Raw genomic sequence first — 20,333 nt, forward strand, 5'->3', positions numbered from 1 at the left:
AAAAACTTCATGCATGTACTCACAAGTCCATGTTTTTATATGTTGGCATGTCATAAAGATTTGTCCATTGTAGACTGATTGTCCAATAAATCTAAGATAAGAAATAAAATTATTGAGGCTCCAATGGTACGTTATGTGGAATGAAATCATTCATAAAGATGTAATTCTGTGTTATCTATAAATTTAGAGCATATATGTACAAAGCATCTACCTATTCTAATATTTAAGGTTTGTTACAAAATGAAACTAGATGGATATCTAAACTGAAATTATGCCATCCACATGGTTTGAATCAATCTGGCATTGTCCTGCTTTTTATAGTATTTTTCATTTCTATAGGAGTTATGAATTATAAGATATACAACTAATTTTCTACTGCTTTTAAACAGTCACTGTTTTTGTGTGAACTTTGAATCCTATTTATTTACATATAAACATGAATTAGAATGTAGAATAAAATGCGTGGCATGAATAAGCACTTTTACAAATAGCAGCACAGCTGCAACAACTTAGGGTCATATTAATGAAGTGTGCGAGTATGACAAGCTGGATCTCTCAGGCCAGGGACTGAAAACGGTTCCCCTCCAATGAGCAGAGGGACCTTGAACTGCAATATGGGGTGATTTGGTCTTGAAGATATGCAGGTCCAAAACCACATAAGGCCTTAAAGGTCAGTACCACAACTTTGAAAATGACCTGCAACTACACTGGCAGCCAGTACAGATGTTTAAGGATCAGTGTTATATGATCACGACTGGCTGCCCCAGTAAGCAGCCTTGCAGCTGCATTCTAAATGAGTTTCAATTTCTGGATCAAAGACAAAGGTAGGCCCACATACAGTGAGTTGCAGTAGTTGATTCTTGAAGTGACTGTTGCATGGATTACAGTGGCTAGGTCGGGCTTGGAGAGATAAGGAGCCAGCTGTCGCACCTGCCCCAGAAGGAAAAAGGCAGTCTGGGCTGTCTTAGTAACTTGATCTTTCAGTGAAAGGCTGGAGTCCAAAGTTACACTCAGACTCTATCGATATGGACAGATGTAATGCCGCACTGTTTAACATCGGCAATGGGAAATCCATAGATCTTTCCCTCCTGAACCATCCAAAGAACCTCCATCTTCACTGGATTCAGTTTCAGTCTTCTCGCTCTCAACCAACCTGCCATGGCCTCCAAACAGTGCTGGAGAGCCTCAAGGGTGGAGGCCGGTCAGCCCTCCATTGTAAGGATGAGCTGGGTGTCATCCACATATTTATGACACCCAAAGCCCAAAACTCCATACCAGCTGGGTGAGGGACCACATATAGTTGTTGAATAGCACTGGAGAGTTTTGTGCCGTTTGGAGACCCCACCCCCTGACGCCACCTGCAACCCAGTCACCAAGGAAGGAGGCAAACCAAGATAAGGCTGATTCTTGTATCCCTGCGCTAGAGAGGCGGCAGACCAGAAGGTCATGATTGGCAATGTTGAATGCCACAGTCAGGTATAATAAGACTAAGAGCACCAACCTGCCTCTGTTCAGCTGGAGACAGAGCTCATCCTTGATGATGACCAACACAGTCTCCATCCCATGACCAGCACGGAAGCTGGACTGGAAAGGATCCAACACCTTTGCTTTATCCAAGAATATCTGAAGCTGTTCCGCCACCACGCTCTCAATTACCGTAACCAGGAATGAAAGGTTTGATACTGGGTGGTAATTGGCCAGATCCAGATCTAAAGATGGCCTTTTTATGAGTGGGCGGACCACTGCTTCTTTTAACCTCCCTGGAAAGACTCCTTGCTCAAGATAGTTGATAATTGGTAACGTTATTACATTCTCCAACCGTATCTTGGCAATAATCTGAATTTGTAGCACACTCAAACAAGACAAAACATGTTAGAAAGGATATTTTACTGAAGCCAGGCAGTATCCTAAATAACTGAATTTCACGAAATAGCTAGCATGATTTCCATGGGAAAGATAAGACAGCCAATATTAGTTTACGCTTCACCCTCTAACACTGTAAAAAACTGAACCCTGTAAACATTTTGCATTTGGGCATCGTTTCTACCCCGAACTGAATTCCAATGTATCTTGGGGTAGAAAAGTCCTGTACAAATGTTTTTTTCATTTCAGATGCCAGAGGTCATTGTGTTTCACAATACTAGAACATCCAGAGCTTGAAAACCTACTGAGATAGGAGGCATAATGTTTGTTTTGCATAGCACCACCTCCTTTTCCACACTGAATAACTTGTACCAGTATTGTGTACTTTACAAAGCTACACAATTTTTTCAGTTTGGAATAACAAAAGCTACAGTTTGAACCTAAGATAATAAACAACAAATGTTCATGAATTTTAATAGATTTTTTTAAAAGGGGTTTTAAAGTACAAGGAATTTTACTTTTTACATTTTTGATACTTGAGGTGTTTTTTTGCTACCCCACTAATATCTCTCCCTGTAGTAAGGTAACTGTTCTCTAGGTTCTCAGGAAAGGCATTATCTCTCCAGAACACTTAAAATTATTCCCCAGTTCAAAGTTTTCTTAATGACTCAGGGTGTTTTTTGTATCCCAGTACATTTGATGGACTGCGGTACAACCCTACCCCAATGGCAAAATGCATAGATTTCAGGTGTTGGAATTTTTTTACCCAGGGTGCTTTTTGTCTACAGAAAGTAAACTGTAAATAATAACTGGCTGTATTTTGGAGACATTGTTTGCTACTATACAAGTAGAAATGTCCTAAGGGAAAGACATTCTAGAGCTACATTTTACTCTGTCAAAAACAGTATGACCAGGGAAGAAAATGCACCCCAATCACTGTTGAAAGTGATGAACGATGACTTGAAACTGAATTAAGAAATTAAATGTCAATTTAAAAAATTCTATCAATTCACCACGTTTTTATCGTACCTGTTCTCCAAGAAGCTCAGATCAGCATAAATGGTTTTGCTTACTTTATTTTATTTATATAATAAAGTATTTGAGCCTTTTGCCTATTTACGATATTATATAAATAATTTACAAGTACGCATCATTATTATAGACAAATTATGAGGTTAATAGTACAGTTTCAGTCTAAGCCCAGATAAAATCAAAAGATTTAGTCTGTTTCCACATAGCACTGCACTGTAAATAGCGTATGTCTTCTCAGGAATGAGAATCCACAATCATTCACATGACTTTATGCATTATGTGGTTAAAACCAGTAGTTATCCCACTTCGACTAATGGTATTTTTGGTTCTTCTGGAATTATGGGATTCTGCCAGATTGTGTGTTACAATACAGCTGCATAAAGCAAAAGAATAACCAAATAATACAGTTTTTTAAAATGGAAAGAACCCCATCATCCCTGCCAGATACTTCTTCGTGTAGAGTCTGCATTATTTTGTTTTGAATATTGACATTTTGCTAGAAGATACCACTCCATGTCAGGACGGGCTGAGGACAGGGGGAAGAAGCCATTCCAGAGATACCAGCAACGAAGAAAGTGCCTGCTTCATAGAAGCAATTAATCTGATTATGCCAATTTGAGCCCCTGAATGGCTTGTTGAAGGTTGAGCAGCTGTCTCTGTTGCCTTGTTTTCTCATGTTTGAAGGCTAATTTGTTCGCTTTCTTCTCTATCCTGCGTTCCTGTGCAGAGAAATTGATATATAGATAACTGTATGTATGAAAAACACATATCATTCATTTTAATGAGTTGGACTGGCTCATTTAAATATCTTCTATAAAAGTCATAGCAAATACAGTCAAAATTTAAATTAAACAACCTTCCTCTAAAACAGCACATTTGTACTGATATTCATCTCTAATAAGCAAAATAGAGTTATTTACTTTGCGTTCTTCTTTGATAGCTTGTTTTCTGGCTTTGTGATCCTCTTTACTTTCATTTTTTAGCCGTGGTTGTGTGGATACTCTTGGCAGGTCGCTGTCATTTATCATCTGCATGCACTCAACCTGCTTAGCGGTAAGTCCTCTTTTAGGCAAAACATCCAGAGGGATTCCAGTCTTACTGGACACTTTGATTGGTTTGGGCTTAAAACAACAACAAACAATTACACACAAGTGTTAGTGAGTTTGCTTACTTTGCCGAAGTGACACTTCCCTGCAACTTGAGAAGTTTACAGGTTTCCCCAAGCCAAATTTATCTGTCTGATCCAAAAATAAATTCAGCAGAAGCTATAGGATTAGTGGACAAACCAAATGACCAACCAAAACAATTTAAAAGTCAGTGTGGAAAAAAATGAAATGCCTTTTTTGCTTTCCAGCCATCTATGAAATGTTGCAAAATGTATTAATCTTTGTTTCTTGGTACTTGTTGAAAAGAATTGGTCATTAACAAAGTAGGATAGTTTCAGTCATTCCACAAAAAAGAAAATGATTTAGTGAAGCAATGCCCATGATTACTTTTTGCTATGGTGTCAAATTACTTTAGCAATGGTGTAATATTTTAAATACTTGAATACCGCTCCATCCCTCCCGCCTCTTTATATAAACTAATCACATTCACTATACAAGTTTAACATGCTATAGAATGAAAATCCAACTTACCTTTTGTGGAACGTCAATAAGTTTTGGATGATTGTATAAGTTTGAATAGGTGCCTGGAAGAGGAAAACATGTTAAAGAGTGACCATTCAAATAATTTCCTTGCCCCAAATTATAAAGGATTGCTATAAATTGCAGCAATCTCTTGTAAAACTTTACATGATGTCAATCCACCAAAGACTTGCCTTAATAATGAAAGCCCGTTCCTGTTAGACACAAACATCACAGCAGAAACAGTATAAAAAATCACAACGCTTTTGCTTTGAACAAGAGCAGCATCATAATCTTGCACTGTTTACCCATCTGGGAAAAAATACATAACTCTCAACACTCACTTAAAATAGATTCACAATCCCATTTTTCTTTGGGTTCCTCTGTAATTAAAGTTACAAGTTCCTCTTCTTCATCAACTGCTTCTTTTACTGCCTTATTCTGGAGCAGCTCTGAATCCTCCCCAATTTCAAGATCATCTAGTTTCACACAGCTTATAAAAAAAGACACACACAAAAGACACAAGAACACTTTAACTGAAGTATGATTCAACTTAAAAGTGAACTGCCCCCTATTTATAACACAATCCATAAATCAGAAACAGATTTTAAAGTGATTACAGGCACAGAATCAGTGGTGGGATTCAGCAGGTTGGCACCACTTCGGCAGAACTGGCTGTTAAAATGGTGCTTGTAAACAACCAGTTGTTAAATTATTTGAATCCCACCACTGCACAGAATGCATATTGTTTTGGAAGCATATAAAGTGTACTATTTTGCTCTCCACATTCAAGTCATAATAAAGTGCGTGTGTTTAAAATGGGGTTAAAACAGCACTGTATAACTCAAGATATATCTAGATATTGGAACTTTTCCATCTAGCATATATTCTTGGCAAATAAATATAACCACAGGTATCGAACTTATTTGTTAGGAGGGCTGGATACGAAATTAATGTTATTTGGTCAGGTCAGGCAATGGGTATCATAAAATTTAATGCCAGATACTGGAGATACAGTGCTTAAAATGCTTAAAACAATAGCAGTATTTTTCTTTGATAATTTGACACCACTTGCTCTGAACTACTGCATCATCTGGAGTCAAAGTCTGTGCTGTAGCAATTTTGAGTATGCTGTTCAGGAGTGCATCTAAGCTGAGAATGTACTTCTGATTTATTAACATTTGTTGCAAAAAAGAACTGTTCACACACACCTGCTAGAACCAACAGTTGCTGTTTGGAGCAAGCCCTGCTCAAAACAGCAACCAATTCTGGACTGGCCAATAGGGTTTTAAAAAAGGAGCCTCAGCCAGTAAAACTAAGCTGACCAGTCATCCATCTCAGCAGCCTCCAGCCCTTTCCTCAGGTGCTTGTGGGCCAGATAAGAGCTCTCAAGGGGCCTGATCAAGCCCGTGGGCTGTATGTTTGAACCCCTGATCTAACCAATTCCTACTTGGTTGCTTCATCTTTAACTACAATAACAGTAAAGATCACCAGCATCTATAAAATAGATGTTATTTGACAAACCCTGTTACTCCTGGGTACGCTGAGGGATTTGAGGCAATGTAACACGGAACACAGTGATAGATTCAGCTCCCTTGAAAACAACGGAACTCCTGATACCCAACAGGTCAAACAAACATAGAATGAAATCTCTGGTACAGACTGCCTAATGAGCTCTTCAAGATCCCCAAGTCTAGTGCATACTGGGGATGAAACCTTCTTATGTGAATGATCAAAAAGCAGTAATTTTCTACGTACTCCTTTGCTTTCTCTTTGTAGTAGTCATTCAAGACTTCCTGTAACCGAGCACTGTCACTTTGAATGAAGCCTTCTAGTTCTGCATTATCTAATGCTCCAATTTCATCATCGTCAAACTGTTCGAAAAACTAAAAATGAAAAACATAGCATTAATGTGAATACAATGGAATTAATCACTATTGGATGAAGTATGTGTAGATTGTTTGGACCTTCCAAGTCTGGTCAGCTGGATGAACTCCATGTGTTTTAAATACCCCAACATCTTGCCTATTCATCAACAAATTGCAGCTGACACATGAATATTTTGCATATCCACCCTTTACAGATATCAAGTACTTCAAGTGTACATCTGTGAATTCCTAATGTATTTTCTTATTTCACCCTCCACTAGGTGGCACAATTTGCCCAACAGTTGTGCGGTATCTCTTGCCTGTTGTTAATGAACTGATTATTTTTTGGATTGGATTTATTTTGAACCAGCGTTTGTAACACTCCCCTCCCTCTAAATCAGCCTGAATTTACACTCCAGTGCATCTGTGTGAGTGTGCTTTGATTGACAAAAGCTTACGCTGGAATAATTTTTGTTCGGTCTTTGAGCTTCCACAGAACTTTGATTTATTCTGTATCACAGACTAGGAATGAATTTCCTAACAGAAGCGATAAAGTTTTAGTCACCAGGTCCTAAAATTTACTTAAAAATGGGTGAGTACTGTCACCACTTGATCAAACCTTCAGACTGATTTCAAAGTGGAGAAAAAAAAGGAAGGTGACTAACAAGATTATATTGTGATACTTGGATGACTTCAACTACCCTCACGTTGGCTGGGTAAACATGTGCTCTAATCTGGCTATGGAACTAAGATTCCTAGACACCAGAAATGTCTGTGCATTGGAACAGCTGGCCACAGAGTCAAGAAGAGGGGTAGGGATCTTGGACTTGGTTCTAAGTGAGGGTCAAGACCTGGTCACTGTTGGGAACGATGACCACAATGTTATTCAGCATTCATGTCAAAGGAAAGTTTTTCCTGAATTCCAAAACACTAATATTTTCAAAACAGGAAACTTTTCAAAAATGAGGGCTCTAAGAACGAAGCTGAAAGGGAAACTAAAGAGAGGTAAACCCCTAAATGATGCTTGAAAGCTATTTAAAACCACAATAATTGAAGCTCAAAAGGAATGCATTCCTCAGGTTAGGATATACACTGCCAAATCTAAAAGGATGCCTGAATGGTTAATAGCCCAAGTCAAGGAAGCCATAAAAGACACAAAGGCTTATTTTTAAAGTGGAAGATCTGGCCCAATGAAGTGAAAAGGAAGGAGCACAGTGTCTGATAAAAGAACATTCAGATAATAATTCGGCATGCAAAAGGAAATAAGAGGAGTGAATTGCTAAAAGCATCAAGACAAACAATAAGCATTTCATTAAACGTATCTGAAGCAAGAAACCAGACAGAGAAACCAGACAGAGAAGCAGCTTTGGATGACCCAGGAATAAAAGGATTGCTAAAGGAAGATGGGAAGAAAATTTAGCAGAAAAGCTAAATTAATTCTGTGCACTTGTGTTCGCTGTGGAAAATGTGGGTGATGCACGTAGGCCGCAGAGGCTATTTTCAAGAAGAGAGTCTGAAGAACTGAGCCAAGTTGAGGTGATGAGAGATAAAGTTCTAGATCTATTGGGTAAATTAAAACCAATAATTCTCCAGGTTCAAAGAGCATGCAGTTCAAGTATGAGACTGTTGATCTACTAACTAGTACATGTAACTTAAGGCAACCCCATAAGGTTTTCAAGGCAGTAGATCAGGGGTAGGGAACCTGCGGCTCTCCAGATGTTCAGGAACTACAATTCCCATCAGCCCCTACCAGCATGGCCAATTGGCCATGCTGACAGAGGCTGATGGGAATTGTAGTTCCTGAACATCTGGAGAGCCGCAGGTTCCCTACCCCTGCAGTAGATGTTCAGGAATGGTCTGCTATTGCTTGTCTTGGAATAGCAGCCCTGGACTTACTTGGTGATCTCCTATCCAAACAATCCTGCTCACTAAAACTTAAAAATCAGAGATCCACAAACTTTCCAGATGATCATTCTTCCCTCTTACAGGTAGGCAGGGAAGAATGGAAGCCCATTCTTGCTTACAGAATTTAGCTGTAAATAAATGCATCCTTATTGTCTTCATATCTGAACAGTGAGAAAAATAATAGTTTTGAGAAAAGCAGTTGTATAATAACCAGCATGATATGATGGTTAATGCCAGATTAGGATTTGGGAGACCCAGGTTCAAATCTCTACTGTGCTATGGAGGCTTCCTGGGTGACCTTGACCCAGACATACACACACCCCTCTACTTCACAGGGTGGTTGTGATGATTAAAATAGAAGAGACTGAAATAAGCTAGTTTGGGTGCCAATTTGGGACAAAGGTGGGTATTAATAAAGTAAATACATTATGATAATTGACACAAACTATGGTGTCTTGTTCCCTGCATCTTCTGTCCTGGGACCATTAAAAGAAATGAGTTCAAGTTGAGGAGTAGTTTACAAGGATACTCCAGAGTTTACCAGAATTTCTGTACCTTCTCAAATCTCTCATCCAGAAGGGTCAACTGTTCATTCCTTTTTATTACTGCAGAGGTCATGGAATATTCTGTGAAACGGCTCTTGGTCTCCTCTTGCATGAAAAGAAATTCTTTCATCTCTCCTCCAGTTTCACTATCATCTGACAAAGGACCCTCTGAATCACATTCCCCATCACTACGAATGTCCTTTCCATCCATCTCCTCTTCGTCCATGTCCTCCCATTCATCTTCATCTCCAGATTTGGATTCCCTGTGAACAGTATAAAACAATACATAAGCTATGTGGAATTTATGGCACTTTTATTACACTGCTAATAGGATTATGTTAACTGCTTGACATACCACTGTCTACCTGTTTTGCAGCTGAATAAGTGAAAATGAGATAATTCTAACATGACTGAAAATCTAAGGAGACTGAACCCAGGTTTACAAGTGGTTACTGCCACTTGAGAATTAGACATAATTATTGTTTTACCTAGTGCCAGGGTTTCCCTCTTTTCCCCCCACTGCAATTAATAAACAAAGCAATAACATCTTTCCATTCTTTACCAGTAGCCTTCCTCTTCCTGCTTTATGCTCCCAGGTTTATTAGCATTTAAAACAAAGTCATCTTCAAGAAGATTATCTGGATTGTCAAAATCAAAATCATCATCAAGTGCAGCAACAATGTCGGGGTCAAAATCCAGCCTGGGCCCTAATGAAAGATGAAATAACACGTTAATAAAGTTAAAGCCTTCAAATCATTTTATTACTAACATTCACAATTCATGAATCATGACTAAAATCGATTTGACAGTGGAGGGAGACTGAAGAAATCCCTACGTATTTTTAACACACTTTAATTTTTCACTGTTCATTATCTATCCATTTAAAATAGTTACACCCCCTTCTTTGTAGCTCAAGGTGACCTACAAATTATGATTTAGAACACCGAGAATAAAGTAAATCCCCCCCCCCCCCAAAAAAAACTGCCTGCAGTCTGTAACTCACTAAAAGACCTGGTAAACTACATTATTCCCCTGCCCCAAATTATCTGAACCAACTCCTTAATTATAAACTCAGATGGCCATTTTCAAGAGCAAGATGCAATTCCTTTCCATCGTCACTACTTCAAGGCCAATTCTCAAACATTCCTCGGCACGAGAGACACTGCTCTTTCTGCCCTTCTTATATTGACTCCTGGGATCACATCTTGCTCTTCTGCCCAAAGTACAACAGCTTTAGGCCTGATTTCTCTGCCTTAACCTCGGTTGAGTTCTTGGATCTTTCCATCAACAGATGACTCTTTTGCTCAACAATCCTGAGGCTGAAATAACTGAAACCGTAGCCACATTTTTACTATGCGTTTTGAACTAGGTATCCTTGGCTTCATCTTGACTGTTCTTTACTGGATTTACTTTTCTATTCTGTCCCTTTGTTGCATATGCCTAATAAAGGTCTCTGAATTCTGAAATAACATGGGCCCTGGAGTGCCTGCTGAAATTTTCTTGAGATGGTAACCTCCCCCTAACCTCTGCAGGGACCCTCTTTCACAAAGTAGAAGCTACAATGGAAGTGTGCTGGCTGCAATCAGGTGGGCTGTTGTAAGTTGAGGAACACTCCGCAGGGAGCAACTTGAGGACTGCAACTGGCACATATGGGAGAAGCAGACATCTGGGTCTCAGGCTGTGAAGGCTTTCAAGGTAATAATCAGCATACTGAACTGGACTCAGAAATATTGGCAGCAAATGTAACTGGTTTAAGATTGGAGAGACCTGTTCTTATCAACCAGTCCCCCAACAATAAATAAGGCTGCTGAATTTTGAACACACATTCCAGTAATCAGTGAAGTTACCAAAGCAGGGTTGAGTCTAAGAATGGTGAGTTGGTGGACCAAATGGAGATAACAGAAGGCATTCTTGGCCACTGTACCAAACAGCAAAGCTGGGTCCATGAGACCCCCCCCCCCCGACTCTTAACTCGCTCTGTAAATGCCAGTTCCACTCCACCCAGGACAAGAGCATCTAAACTCTCTCTCTCTCAAAAAAAAATCAGCCTAGTCATGCAGATATTCTACAACAATATATTCTTTTAAGAACAGACCACATGGAACAAAAACAGCTTAAATTCAGCACCTGTAACAGGAGCAGCTTTATTTAATAGTCCCACATCCTCTTCAAATTCTGATGCAAACACCGATGAGGGCAAATTAAGAGTGGGAGCCTAAAGAAAAAGCATTGAAAAAATACAGTCCTTTCTTTAAAATAATTCCTAAGAGACATATCTTTGGCTTTTTAAGAATAGATGCAATGCAATGCAGTTGATGCACATTTCTTTCTACTGAAATCTAAGAATTAGTGTTGGTGTCTATCATGACCAGGCTGGCTCTCACAAAAATGCTGCCACCAAAAATATTATTTTATTTTCAACCCTTCACCGGTCACTGTTCACTGCCGAGCCTTGGGCTACCAATCTGATGTATTGGTCACTGGCCCACCAAATACCCCCTCTCCTACACTCTCCTTTGACTGAAGGAGTAAATCAACAGAGCCTCTGACAACAAAAATGGAGGGAAACTCTGTGAGAGTTTTGGCTTTTATGCAGACAGACACCACCCCTTGGTAAGCACACAGAAAGCAGACTGGCCCTTGTGGTAACGTGAAACAGATTTAACTTTATTATCTACAGAAATGAACTGGCTTCTCAGATGGCACAGAGAGGTTGCATAAGCATGCGGTTTTAGATAGTTAGAGCTTTTACTTCACAGGTTTCTCAAGCAGTTTCACTGACACAGACTTGGTCACACACAGGTGGCCACTGAGGGTACTTTCCCTCTTCAGCTTCTTAGCAACTAGTACAACCACTGTCCCACACAACCAGCTGGAGCTTAGAGGACTCTTGGCTCCCTAGCCTTCCTCTCTCACTAGTCCCTATTTGGGTGTCACTACCCCTCTGGACTTCACTCCCAGACTGGATGGAACTGTGTACTGACAGAAACACTCTGCCTGGATGCTAAGCTGTGGGTCACCTTCCACAGACTGGATGCTAAGCTGTGGGTCCACCTTCCACAGATCCACCTCAGCTTAACAGAGCTTTTCACTGCTCAAAGAGCTCTTGCTGACAAAGTCAGACTTCTCTTCAGATCAAGATCCAAACGATTCAAATTTCAATTGTCTAAGTGTTATTCTGACAGGCTTTCTCCTGTTTATATATAACCTGCTCTTCTAGCTCCCCCTACCTGAGGCTCTAGGCGCACTGCGCCTCTCCCAGCCAATCAGGTGGTATCTCCATATAGGGAGTGTGCTTGCACATTTCGGCTTGCTGTTGCTAAGGCCAGCTAATCTGCACCTTAGAAAACACATTAACCCTTCAGTGTGGGCTAATCTGTCACAGTGTCCTTCAAAGTGACACTATTCAATACAAACCTTTTCCCAGTGCTTCAATCTGCAAATAAGACAGGCAACAATTCAGGATCCTGCATACATATCTTGGAATAGTTGCGTATGTATTCACTTGGCAAGATTATTTCAAAAAAGGACCTTGCTCATTGCTACCCATTGCTAATCAGCAGTGCACTGGCCAAAATGACCTGAAGGTCTCTTTTTCTCCCTTCTCAGAAAGAAAAGAATAAATCATCAGAAGCTCGGCTGAATTGTATGAGAGCACTGAGAAACAAGACCAGGCTTTCCGGACATAAGGAAATGCTTCTAGGCCTCGGGGCACAGAGCATGATCATGGCGGGTATGTATGGAGGGGAGGTACTGTGAATTTCCTGCATTGTGCAGGGGGCTGGACTAGGTGACATTGGAAATCCCTTTCAACATCATATTTTTAAATGACTCCAAGATCACAAAATAAAACTTGCAAAAGTAGAACTTATTTGTCTATTTTAATTTATATCCCTCTTTTCTTTCACACACCTCTGCAGCTGCCTCCCCATTCTTGGACCTTTCATGAACAGGCAGCCAGGAAAGCACTGGGAAGACTGGTTAGTTATATAGATTTAAATTTCACTTGAACCTTTATCTCAGCACACTTTTCTCAGCAGTTATGGGTGTAACTAATACACGTGTTCATGTGCATATATTACCACTTGCCTTTTATTCACTCGCTGATAGCAAAGAACCAAACTTGAAGTGTGAAGAAAGGGCTAAACAAATACTCAGACATAACACTATTGAATTCTATTAGAGATGGTAAACTGGTCAACTGCATCAGTGTTTAGCAACACTCTCCCTTTGAGCCCCCAAATGTTCCACATAGGTCTCAAATAATTACCCTCATCAAATCTGTTAGCAAAGCCCTCTACAGCTCTTAATGGAAAAGTAACAAAACAGAAGATAACATGAGCAACTCATTTTGTATCATTAATTACTAAGGTTTGTTAACAGTAGTTCAAAATCAGTAGATCAAAATTAGTCTATCTGAACAAACTGTAAAAAATCAGACATTTTTAAGCATTTATATTACAAGTTTTCAGGAAATTTCACACATTTGGTTTTAAAATGTCTACCCTACTTATTATTTCAGTTTGATATGATTATCCAGCAAAAGCCACAAAGCAGGAATAATAACTATTATCACTCTTTCTGTACTTACTGGAATGCGCTGAATTTCTTCTCTGACCTCCCCTTCTGTGGTTACTATAAGCCTGCCTTGTTGACTTTGGATGCTTGATGGAACAAGCTCAGAAGTTCCAGCAGCTTCTTTGAGATGCTGCAAGTAGTCATAGTCATCATCAAAGAATATTCCATATTCCCTCTGTTCTTCTCTTCGTTTTTCATCATTTCCCTTTTTTTAAAAAAAATTGTACAGCATTACTAATTTACAGTTCGATCATTAGGGATTATAATTATTCTCAAAAGGAGTCGTCAATCCAAAGGCAGTCTTTCAAGAGAGACTGGCTAGACACAGCCTTACCACTCTTGTGGCAGAGCTGATGGAATTCAAAAGGTAAATGTTAGGGTTCCACAACTAGAAAGGTACAACTAAGCCTCTTTGGGCCTTAAACAATCAAATGCAATGTATTATGGCAAACTGGAAAAAAAAACACAGAAAGTAACAAGATGTCAGACAAGTTCCACCTCAGCATAACTCTTCAAAATAGAAAAGCAGAAACCAATTACTGAACCAAAAAATTATCTGAATTATACATTCTACAATTACCTTTTGAGTAGGCAAAAGAATTCTCTGGGGTGCAGTTTCATCTGCAGTCAATGGGTCCTTCTGACTTCTGTGCACTAAATGAAATGTTACGGCATTTTTCTTCTCTATAAATGGTTTCTTCCGCCTGCGAGGCTGCAAGACAAAAGTGAGTTACTTCAGACTTCAGTTATCAAAATGTATACCTTTTAAATCAAAAGGTATGGACTGTGCTTGATATTCTGCTGAGTTATCTAGAATACAACAAAGGCACAACAAAAATATTTCTGAAACAAATCCTGCATGCTTTCCTAAATGCAAGAAGTGAAGGTGAATCCTGTACTCACCCTACAGGCCATTCCAAAGGCTAGACCTACCAATGAGAAAGCCTGTGACACAACTGTCGCCATATGAACAGGCTTAAGATAGTTTGAAGAGAACAGCTTGTTCTTAGGAGTATACAGGGAGATGCAGAAACAGACCAATAAGCATGAGGGCCCAGGCAATGGAAGGTTCTAAAGGTAATAACCATCACTCTGAATTGGACCCAGAAGAAAAGAGGTAACCAGTGATGTTGGTTCACATAAAAATCATGCTGTCAGATTTTGTATCAGTTGAAGTTTCTGAGACATCTTCAAAGGCAGCACCATGTACAGCAAGCTACAATAATCTGACTTGGAGACTACAGTAGTGTGGAACAGTGTGGCCATGTGGGCAGAGTTTACATGCTAGTTTGTAGTTGAAAGAAAGTGTTCTTAACAACACCACGAAGTCCAAAAGTATCCCAAGGTCTTCACCATCATTGGTTAGTAAGGTCATAGAATAACACCGCAAGATCTTAACTGGATCTACTAAAAAGGGAGCAACTCTCTCTTGGCATGGTAAATCAACACCGAAATAAGACTTTTGCCTTTGCAACCAATATCAGATCTGTCTTATAATAATCCAATACCTTTTCCACTAGAATTTATGCTATATAGTAAGAAGTCATTGGCGACAAAAAAAAGTTTTATGTTATGCTGCTGTCCATGCCAAAGTCTGAGCACTACATCAAGCAGCAATGGATGGCATGGGACTCAGCAATGATTTGTTACACACATAAAATACACAACATCCTTTAACAGGGGCCAAAGGGCATCTACTCACTTGTAGATGCCCTTGTAGATTCATATTACATCAGATGTTTTCTCTACAATGCTAATTAGAATAAAGCCTAGGGTTGCCAGGTACACCCTGGCAACCAGCGAGGGGTGGTGGTGGTGATTTCTTACCAAGAGCAGAAAGAAACATAGGCCAGAATCACGCCAATGTCACTTCTGGTACTCTCCAGAAGTGCCACTTAACTGCCAGTGACACACTGGTACTTGAGCAACAATTCTATGGTAAAAAAGAGTTTTACCCTAGAGTTTTTGCCCAAATACCAGAGCAACCTGGCATCAGTGATGATGTGATGGATGCCAGAAGTGACATCACCTCATTGCTGACCATATAGGACTCGGGCTTCCTTTGATGCCTGTAATCCTACCCTTTGGCCAGCTGATCAAGACTGGGGGAAGGATTACTACACAGAATTGGGTTATTCACTGTATGAATATGCTCAACAGAAAGCTGCAACTGACTTCCTAGAATCACTTCCATCTCACAGCCTACATACAGGCAACATGGAATGCTTGTCCTAAGAAAAACTGGATTTTAGTAGCTAAGGTCAAGGGGCTGATCAACAAATTCAGCAGCCTCAAAATCAGCTCTTACCTCCGTCATGACCTCATTACATGGAGACTCTCTCATCCTTAAACAAGAATATAGTTACTGGCCCTCGTTAGAGGGCTCTTGTTAAAAGAGCATATGTACATTAGGATTTATACATTAGGATTGCCAGATCCAGATTGGGAAACTCCTGGAGATTTGTAGATGGAGCCTGGGAAGGGCAGGGACCTCAGAAGGGTACAATGCCAAGAGTACACCCTCCAAAGCATCCATTAAAAAACGGCCTGGCGTGATATTGTCCTTCTCCCGCCTCCTGTCCGCGAAGGGAGAAACTGAAGCCCGGAAGCCTCCGCCTGCCCGAGAGCACCGCTCAAAGCCCACCTCCCCTCCAGCCCGGCTTACCATGGCGCCACAAAACAGGCAGCGCGGCTACCACCAATTTTCCCCGAAGCAGTCTACTAACTTCACACACACAGAGAGCACGCCTGAAGCGCCTCGCTTACGCACTTCCGGATCCGGAAAGACATTTCCTTTCCCATACTGACGTCGTTCCGTTCCTCTTCCGCCACCTCGAAAGAGGCCCGGGGATCCCTTGTTAGCGAAGGGAGGAGCCTTCGTTCATCCTGACTTTTACGGAGAGGCGCCGGTATCGATAAGGCTTATTTTCAAGCCAGAAATGTCCACGACCCGACACAGTGACGCTTTAATTCCCATTAAATGGAATAAAACTTCTGTACTTTGTTTTCTCTAAGTGACGGTTGGGCGCTTCTAACCTTTTCGTATCTCTTTGGGGTGTCCAGGGGCTTCTGCCATTGAGTTGCAGAGAAAGGACCTTCAAAATCCCCCTCCCGCCTGGAAATCTGCAAAAAAAAAAAAAAAGTTTTGGCCCTCGCTACCAGAAAATAAGTCTGCATTTTTTATTTTATAATAACTTTAAAAAAAGAAAGTGTATAATTATATTAAAACATAAAATATGTTGTCATTATACAATACTGTATGTATATTTTATGCATTTCTAGTTAGTAAACTTTTCTGGCGGATTCTGCATGGGCCAAAAACAGCGGTGTGAAAACAGTGTAAAATGGTTTAAAATGGCGTAAAAGGATTTACACCGTTTTCACATGACTGTTTTTGGCCCATGCGGAATCCTCTGTGTTGTCTTCTGGCCTTCATGCGTCGTTTGCAGCTTCCGCAAAACTCCCCCCAAATTCTCATTTAATTTTTTACGTCAACCTGCAATATATCAAAACTGTGATGGGGAAAGTCATGATATGGAAGGGATTCAAGCACACCTGCTTGAATTCAGTATGTCCGGTTGGACTGCAGTCCTCTACTATGTCTCGAGCCAGGTTTGTTATGGTGCTATGTAACTCATTCCATAATCACTTTTAGTTCATATGTATTGTGGCTGAAGGCAGCTTGCAGAATGTGATTAAAACATTAAACAACAATAAAACCTACCCACCCATAATATATTACTGCAGTTCCTTACATAAATAAAATATTACTGCAGTTCCTTACGTACACAATAACTTTGAAAATCTCACCATGAAAAAATAAATTGATCAGGAACAAAGCTGTCACTGGCTGGAAAATAGCTCCTGTTACTCATTTTCATTAATAAAATCAGGAATAAGGTAATACATGTATTTTACTTAGAAGAGCCATTGCCCTTGCTGCTTTAGCCATTTACAGAGGAGGAAGTGAGGTGCTTAGGAATAACTCCTTCAGAATTTCCCTAGAACTCCTGCCATGCAGGAACACACAATCAAAGAACTCTGTTGATTGCCATCCAACTTCTGTTTAAAACCTCTGAAGAAGGAAATTCTCATACCCTCTGAGGCAATGTATTCCACTGTCAAATAGCCCTTACCATTCAGGAAGTTCTAATATTTCGGTGGAATCTCTTTTCTCATAGTTTGAATCCATTACTCTGTGACCTAGTGTCTGGAGGAGCAGAAAACAAGCTTGGTTCCTCTTCAATATGACCAGCCATTCAAATATTTAAACATGCCTATCATGTCACCCCCTTAATCTTCTCTTTTCCAGGATGAACATACCGAGCTCCCTAAGTCTCTTCTCACAGGGCATGAATTCAAACCTTTTACCTTTTTGGTCACCCTCCCCTGGACCTGTTGATTTTGTGGTGCCCAGAACTGGACACAGTATTGCAGGTGAGGTCTGTCCAATGCAGAGTAGAGGGGTACTATAATGTCCCTTGATCTAGACACTGTACTCCTATTGATGCAGTATAGAATCGCATTGGCTTTCTTGTCGGCTGCATCGCACTACTGACTCATGTGGATTTTATTGTTTCGCACAGTAAAACCCAGTTGCAAAGGGCATTGAAAGTTGATTAGAAATGTGTTTATTACACAGTACAGTACAGTAACCTTTATTAGGCATCAAGTATTTATTATTCATTGTTTTTGAAAGTGCAGAAAAAAAGGCAGGAACTACATGATTAATTTTAGCTAATTAGCTAGAGATAGGAGTTTCTGATTAGGTGGGGGTAATTCTACCCCTGTGACTTCTCGGTAATGCTCACTCTGTGAGTTGGGGAGAGCCACATTCACAATTCCTACCAACCAAAAGGGCCACATAAGTACTATATGTCTTAGCACCACCCTAAAAGTGCAGACAATAATATATAACTTTTTAAGTTACTGGAGCATCTATGTTTGTCTTTTCCCTACAATGAGACTTCTCTAAATATATGGACAAGCATATGCAACAGTAATATTCCCCATTCCATCACCTTGTTCAGCTGTATAGGGCATACTGGGGAGCAGTGCTTGGAAGAACCTCAGGTGGCTCCAAAGCCACTGACTGAATGTCACTGCCCTAGGAACTTTTTTTCAAAATCTCAAATGACTACAAATTTGATTTTTACTCCTCTGCAAAGATTAATGCAGTTTCTGTTTGTTTCAGTGTGCCCTATTTTGTCTTGAGTTGCAGCAGTTCAGGAAAGTATTTGATGCAGTTGATCACACACATGATCAGATCTGTCCAGAATCTGAAATCATTGCAACATATTATGAGAACATGCCACAGTTTTACTTTATAGACTACAGCAATACAGTTCATTCGTTTTTCTGTTTATTTTAGACAAGTTATTTATTTTACATAATTTTTACAAAATGTACATGTTAACTGTTCTGGGAAATCAGACTATTTCTGAATGAGCTCCAGAGACATCAGTTCCTTTTGACCTATGATTAAAAGGCTGCCTTAATTGCAGCCATACTGGACTACTTGTTATTTTTTAAATAAAGGGGAAGATACATTTAGGTTTTTTCAATAATAATTTTCCAGTAGGGATTACATTTTTAATAGTTTATACAGTAGGTCATATCTCAGAAATGAAGTCTAGCTGCTCTACAGCCACAAAAGGGAACACATTATCAGGAAATTCTTCTCCATTCCTTTCATGGTGCCATTCCTCACTCTCCCCTCAATCCCACATTTGCACAAATGGGTAGAGTGTTGAACTAGAATCTTAGAGATTGGGGTTCAAATCTCCATTTCACCACAATGCTTTCTGGATGCCCCCCCCCCCCCCGCCGTTTCAAGTATTTATTTATTCAATAATGTATTACATAAATTCTAAAATATAAATATCACAATTATATAGTTTTAAACAAATTCATAAGTCAACTATGACTTTGCTGGATGACTTTGGATCAGTTGCTCTTTCTCAGCTTAACCTGCCACACAACAGTTATTGCGAAAATAAACTGGACAATTGTTAAGGTTAATCACTAAGGAAAGAATGTCCTGTTCCTCAAAAAGCTGCAATATGCAGCTGAATCTTTTCATGGCAATGGAGCTAAATAACATCACCTGATGCCTGCTGCAGATCAAACTTATATTTAAGGCACAGCTAAACAACCCTGTTTAAAAGCTGGCAATCATAAGAACAATGTATGTTCCCCGTGAATTACTTGGAGGAAGGGCAGGGTAATAATATATTAAGTAGTTAGAAAACAAGATCTTTATTTGTTCCTGCATTTTCTTTTGCTACTGTGGTAGTTAGAGACACAATTTCTAACTTGTCATGTGGTAAGCCTAAGGAGAAATCAGTTGATGAAAAACTTCTCTTTACATGGACACTGAAGAGTAAGGAAAATTTCACCTGCTAATTTCTGCTAGGTAGCTATAGCTCAGGTCCTCCCACAAGTTGTTCAGATGAGAAAACTGGAAAATACATTAGCTGATTTCTGTGATGTTACAGCATTACAGACCAAATTTCACAGTCTTTCTTAACGTGTGTAATACATTGCACAGAATACTGGCTATTTAGTACAGGGCATACTTGGCTGTTTCAGGAGATTCCTGATTTTGTGATTAAAATTTTTGTTTTCAACCCAACATGTAAAATGTTAGCAAGATTTTTAAATTTATGTAAATAAGACATGATCAGGAAATATTTTAATGTTACCAACACAAATATGTAGCTTGCTGTATTAGTAAAAAAATCATTGAGTGGAGAGTATATATTGCAAATGCAGCAAATTGCAGAAGTGTTTTTGTATGTTTTTCTTCCTATGGCAAACCCTTATGCCCATGCAAAAGTTGGGGGCTTTTTAGGAATGGTATGGGTTGCGGCACAGGGTATGTAACAAGTGAAAATCAACAGAATTGTGTGAAAATA

The 20,333-nt window shown here is 39.7% G+C and overlaps 1 protein-coding gene across 1 annotated transcript; it reads right to left on the reverse strand.

The window, feature by feature from the left end:
• Nucleotides 1–1,872: 1,872 nt before the first annotated feature.
• LTV1 (LTV1 ribosome biogenesis factor) lies at nucleotides 1,873–16,192 on the reverse strand. The gene is made up of 11 exons (XM_048489334.1): nucleotides 16,082–16,192; nucleotides 13,997–14,128; nucleotides 13,430–13,621; nucleotides 10,966–11,053; nucleotides 9,401–9,545; nucleotides 8,849–9,101; nucleotides 6,279–6,406; nucleotides 4,865–5,013; nucleotides 4,533–4,585; nucleotides 3,816–4,016; nucleotides 1,873–3,614 (listed from the first exon to the last, which is right to left on the reverse strand). The coding sequence occupies exons 1-11, from the start codon at nucleotides 16,082–16,084 to the stop codon at nucleotides 3,501–3,503; spliced, it is 1,458 nt and encodes a 485-aa protein (XP_048345291.1). The 5' UTR covers nucleotides 16,085–16,192; the 3' UTR covers nucleotides 1,873–3,500.
• Nucleotides 16,193–20,333: the final 4,141 nt, after the last annotated feature.

The sequence above is a fragment of the Sphaerodactylus townsendi genome, linkage group LG01 (genome assembly GCF_021028975.2).
Source record: "Sphaerodactylus townsendi isolate TG3544 linkage group LG01, MPM_Stown_v2.3, whole genome shotgun sequence".
In the NCBI taxonomy this organism is placed as follows: domain Eukaryota; kingdom Metazoa; phylum Chordata; class Lepidosauria; order Squamata; family Sphaerodactylidae; genus Sphaerodactylus; species Sphaerodactylus townsendi.